The sequence below is a fragment of the Nannobrachium achirus genome, assembly GCF_963921795.1.
Source record: "Nannobrachium achirus genome assembly, chromosome: 10".
NCBI lineage: Eukaryota > Metazoa > Chordata > Actinopteri > Myctophiformes > Myctophidae > Nannobrachium > Nannobrachium achirus.
This window is the reverse complement of record NC_137819.1, coordinates 33,921,154-33,927,153: the sequence shown is the minus strand read 5'-3', so window position 1 is coordinate 33,927,153 and position 6,000 is coordinate 33,921,154. Positions and strand designations below refer to the sequence as shown.

At 44.5% G+C, this 6,000-nt stretch overlaps 1 protein-coding gene across 1 annotated transcript in view; it reads right to left on the bottom strand.

The window, feature by feature from the left end:
* Positions 1-340: 340 nt before the first annotated feature.
* The window catches only part of chrna11 (cholinergic receptor, nicotinic, alpha 11), a gene marked incomplete at both ends in the record, with an annotated part of 29,251 nt that continues 23,591 nt past the window's right edge, over positions 341-6,000 (bottom strand). Inside the window, 2 exons of the mRNA XM_080735074.1 lie at positions 341-1,102; positions 5,016-5,125. Of these exons, the coding sequence (XP_080591200.1) occupies positions 341-1,102; positions 5,016-5,125 (872 nt within the window). The remainder of the gene's footprint in view (positions 1,103-5,015; positions 5,126-6,000) is intronic.

Below are 6,000 nucleotides of genomic sequence, written 5' to 3'. Positions count from 1 at the left end.
AATTAACCACAATCCATTTCACCTTCTCAAGGAGCTGATAAAGCCTTGCTCCTTCTCCTGACCTCATCAACCTTTTCTTCTATCTGCCTCTCGTTGTTTACCTTTTTGCTCTTTATCTTTCAATTTACCATAAAGCTGTATGCATGGCAAGAGGGAACCATTTATATGTATATTTTCTGCCATTCTCTGGTCCCTCACAAACAGATTATAGTGTCTGTGCTCCTCGAAAATCATATATTTTCTTGGACGCCGGCCCACTCCATCTCACAGCCTAACCTAGTTTCACACCCTCTTCAAATCACCTAGCCCTCCCTCCCAGCTTTCTCTCCTTCCCCTGTTTTCAAACGTAGTCCTTGGAGACTGCCTCCACAAAGTTGGGCGCGGACATTAGTATAGAGATGGTGCATATGATGTTGAATATGCTGAACGCCACCAGGCACAGACGGTCGATGACGGCGCCCGCGAACTTCCACTGGTCGGCCACGCACTCGGCCTCGTCCTGCTCCCTGAAGCGGTCGGCCATGTAGCGGACCTCCTCCAGGATGGCCTGGAGCTGGGGGTCCCCCAGCACCCCGGCTGAGCACCCGCCGGCTGTCCCGGCCCCGCCGCCGAAGCCCCCGCCGCTCGACACGGTGCTGCTGGGACACGGACACCCCACGTTGTCCATGTGCTGGGCGGGGGGCGGCGGGGAGCAGCAGAACTGGGCCGGTAGGTGAGGAGGCGGGCTGGCCGCCACACGGGGAGGTCCCACCGAGATGCTGTTGTTCCTCTGGATGTTCTCCTGGAGGAGCGAGGGCTCGTCCAAGCTCTGGAAGCCCAGGTAGAGGAGGTTGCCGTTGTTGTTGGTGCTGGACTGGGAGTGGAGGTGGGGGTGGCCCGTGCACAGCGGGCCGGTCTGCTGGAAGGGAGTCAGGTTCTGGGGGTGCAGCGGGTGCAGAGTGTGATCCGGCGGGTTGGTGGGGATGCTGCCGGCGCCGCTGTGCGAGCCGGACGAGCAGCGCCGCAGGTGGGGGGCACAGGGCGGCCGCTCGGGGTCGTCGCCCTCCCCCGGGCGTTTCATGCGCAGGAACCACGCCACCCACTGCAGCAAAACCAGTTGCACCTGAGATAGAGAGAGAGAGAGAGAGAGAGAGAGAGAGAGAGAGAGAGAGAGAGATGGAGCAGAAGACATGGGGCAGGGAGGTAGAGAGGAGAAGGGTTTTAGAACAGGGGTCTTCAAAGTTTTCAGGCCAAGGACCCCTTTAGTTGAGAGAGAGATGAAGCAGGGACCCCCACAACCTTTTCATAGATTCCATATAGTTTAATCATTTGATAGCACAATCATCTGTGTAATTTGGATTCATGTCAATTTGTGTTTTCAGATATCTAACCACTTGAGCCGTCATTACCTAATACACTTGACCCTTTATTCTGTCTGCTCTTTTTCCCCTCTACACCAAACCTCTTTGCCGAAAATAGATATAGATCTGCTATTTCTGGCTAGCTACAGTTCTCAGAATATGGACACTGGGGTTCAAGTTGTTAATATAAAAAGGATTGGAAGATTTAGAGGACCCCCTGTAGTAACTGAGGACCCCCTGTTGAAGACTCCTGTTTTAGAAGGTACAAAGAAGGGAGGGGATGAGTGCAGGAAAGGAAAAGACCGTCCACCCACGTTCATTGAACCTGGCATCACGCCATCGCTACACTTGAGCCTAATAACCCGATTCTGTTGATGAGTGAGCCTGTGGCTTGTGCTGCTGGTGGACTCATGCTTAGCATAACAGTGATATCCTCACCGGTATATACACACAATGAATGTGCCTACGGCAGGGAACACGCAATGATCTGTGTGCCGTTTACTCTGTCAGTGCAGGAAGGAAGGCTATACTTGTGCTGTGAAGCCTAATTTAAATCCAAATAGTGGTATTAACAAAATTGACTGGCAGGTTACTGCGGCATGACGGTAATGAGATTACAGCAAAGGCTTAAAAAAAATCCCACGGCATTTAGTCAGCTAAATATTAGAATATCCTCTGGCAGGGACCTGGAAATTGAAACCATGTTTCGCTGTTCTGAGCTATTTTCAGTATTTCGTTCTGCTCCGTCGGTCCAAAATGTTCTGCTCTGCTCTGCTCTGTTCTCTTCTGTCATGTTCTATTATTCCGTTATGTCCTGCTCGACATGTTATTTTCTGCCCTGCTTTCTCTGTACTAGGGATGGGACAATACGCAATATCGTTTACGCAATCGTTTATCGTGATAAAAAAAAACACTCACGATAACCGTATCGTGGAGATTTAATTCATCATGATATCATCCTCTGTCATGCACTCGGATCAATTCACCTTTTATTTGCCGAGCTGCATATCTGGTACCACTTAAACCCTCTATAATTGGTAAAATCTACTTATAATATACGTACTTGATACAGTCTTTTTTTCATTCTCTACCAAATCTCTTTGCCAAAAAATAGCCGATCTACAAGCTCACAACGCGTTGCGATGCGTTGTGAGCTTGTAGATCTGCTATTTTTTGGCAAATGTTCCGTCCCCAGGATAATGGATTTTGATTATCGCGAGAATATCGTAAATCGCGATTTCTTTGGTCACAATAATCGTGATATGAAATTTTCATATCGTCCCATCCCTATTGCCATGGCAAGTTCTGTTCTGTCATGTTCTATTCCATTATATTCCTGCTTGACATGTTATTTCCTGCGCTGCTTTCTCGGTACAATTCTGTTCCATTCTGTTCCATTCCATTTCAACTTTATCTTGTCATCCTGCTGTATGAATGCTCCTTTACAGAGACTGGTCAAGTCCCCCTGAAAGGGCACGTTGGCCCCACAGCAACCAGATGGGTGTCTGGCATATAATGACTAGCTATTGTCCAGATGACTGCTCAATTACTACACCCCCTCCCTCCCCCTCCCCCCCAAAAAGAGTGTTCATTATCCAGGTAATAGTCCCTGTTGTTGCTGTTGTTGTTTCTGTCCGGTGTGCAATTATGAACTGTGCTGGTTCAATACCGTCTTCTGGACCCCATCAATTAGTTTTTTAATTGGCCACTGGGTTGTCTAAATAGGGCCATTTATCAACAGAAAGGCGTTGCAGATGTGTCAATCTATACAGCATCTGCGTGTGTGTGTTTCTCAGCAGTCCTGAAAGACGTGATCAAATATTCATGTTAGAAGTGACATATATGTACAGTGTGTCACATCATTTAGTTTTACTGTAATGCAATAAGCATAATTTGTGATAAACTGCATTCTCCGTTTGTGCTTAACTCTCCTACTGCCAGATTATTTATTTATTTATTGGGTCTGGTGCCATCAAAAAGCGGCTTACCTTTGCGACGTTATAGTAGATAGACAGACAGACATTTATTTATTTATTTTTATTTTTTTTGGTTGTGCAATAGTGCACTTTGGTCTGCCAGGCAGCAGAGGGCGGCGTCATGCGAGAATGAATGTGAATTTGCCTGTTATGTGTTGAAGAAGAAGAAGACCAGTCACTGGCCACAGAGCCTTACAGCCAGAGGAAATCAACAAGGAAGTGAATTGTTCTCCGTTGATCTAACGCATAATGGATTTTTTACACCATCACCGCGGAAAATGTGTTTACAGTAGGCGGCCGCGCGACCCCTCATCAGCTTACAGTCATCAGACGAACGAACCGAACGAGCGCCGTATTGGCGGAGAGGTCTTGCGAAATCGGGCGAACGTGAACGTTCAAAGCGTTGGGAGAGTTAACTGTCAGAATGGCTTATACATACCGGTAATAGCTGTGTGGTCACAGCTAGAAAACTGTCATTATGTCCTCAGAAAATGTTGCCTTTTTCTAAGGAAAGGTCTTAACACAGACATTGATTTTAAAATAATTGCCCGCAATGTTTACTCTTATCAGCCACTTGTTTTAGACAACATGTTGAAAGCTCTTTTGAAAATAACAACCATACTGTATCTATCTGGCATTCATTTCAACACAAGACACTGCTACATTTGGCGGGTGAAAAGAGTCAAGCCAAATCCACCCACAGATCCAGGTTGCTTTGAAAATACAGCCTACTCCTGTGAAAGTCAGATGTGCTGTGTTTGATGAAGACACTGAAGTATGCAGAGAGAGAAAAAAGCAGAGGCGGTGATGACTGAGAGAAGTAAGTTACTGAAAATGGCAGAAAGGTAGAATCGTGTTACTTGCTGTATGGTGCAATGGAACTAACAGGATAACACCCAATAATATGTAATAAATAGGGATGTACCGAAAGGAAAATTCTTGGCCAAAACCGAATACCGAATAGCTGAATACGATTAATATATATTATGTACTGTAGGCCTATATCATTTATTTTTTATTACTAATTTGTACCATTGCTTTCATTGCTGTACCATTGTTGCAAAGCTATACCTGATTATGGCAAAAGACATGATTATGGCAAAACCTAACTTAAATAGTAATCACCGTTATGGTTCCATAATGGTGATTTTGAGAGATTATACTTGACCCCTATTCTTCACGCTATTCAGTGATATACTATTCGGTGTTAAAAACTATTTGGCCGAAAACCGAAAATGCATTTTTAACGCTTTCCGGCCAAAGATATTCGGTGGCCAAATATTTGGTCACATCACTAGTAATACATTAATCAGAGTGTGTTTTAAGCTAATGAGTTTCAGAAAGTTGTATTAAATGATGCATGTGGCTGGTCCGCCACATGACATAATCTATCATTAAATATATATTACGTTTTTTGTTCCTAAATGAGGCATTCCATCACTTTAAAAAAATGCAGCTTTCTCTGACAAAATGATTGATTGTACTAAAGTAAAGCAAATGATGTCACGTCTTAAAGGGACGTACCGTAGGGAACATTTGATGCTGGGTTGACAGAAAATGGACCTTTTCATTAATATATTTTGACACATCACACATTGTGGAGATTCGGATGATTATGCTTCAAAGCATGCAAGTAATTTGTTTTTAATTAACTGTAGTTCATTGGAAAAGTAGAACTTAGAGTTTGCTCCAGCCTTACCCATTTGGGCATGTTTGCTCCATTGGGGTCGTGATGGTGATACTGCAAAACCACCACTGTAGCAATGACTGACATCCCCACGATGATCATGGTGCTGGCAAAGTACTGGCCTGGGGGAGGAGGAGAGAGAGGGACACGTTGAGATGGAGGGAAGGGGGATAGCGTTAGGCACCAAATTCTGGGCCCAGGGTACAAGGATTCACTGCTGGCCCCCCATGAATGTTCTTCATAGAGGGAGGGGGTTTAACCCATTTAGACTGGGAACGCATTATTACGCAGTAATGCTGCTAGCCCTGCATCCTGAGTATGAGATGATTGAGATTGTCTTGTAAATCCATGCTTCTGTCCTTCATTAACTATATACAAGTAGCTATGTACCACTATTTGTTTAATTTAAAGTCCTTTTTGAGGTTTTCACTGTTGATACATAATGCGTGTGTCGTCACAGGACCCATAAAATAATTCTGGGATCCATTTGAATGACCACTTGTGGGTCCTGGGACCCATTACATTGAAAACCTAGCAACATCACTGATTACACATTATTTTGTGCTTTAACTATTGATAAATAGCAGATATACAAGCTCACAGGGAAGCACCGAGTGCTTGTAGATCTGCTATTTTTGAAAAATGGTGAACATTTAAATTGTGCAAGACTTTGAATATTTCAAATCCTTCTCCGTTTTTTTGAAAAAACTATGTTTCTATGTCAGTGGTGCTCAGACATTTTTATGTGAAGGACCCCCAAAATAATGTCTTTGGCCACGGACACCCATCTCAAAATATGTATTTCCAGGGACCCCCCAGAAGCAAAATGTGAGTTACAAATGTTCGCTTAAAAAATACATATGCACACATTTTCACGACTTTTCAAAAATAGCAGATCTACAAGCTCGCAGCGCGGCACTCGGTGCCGCACTGTGAGCTTATATATCTGCTATTTTTCAATAGCTAAAGTATAATATAATTAAGGCCCCTTCACCTT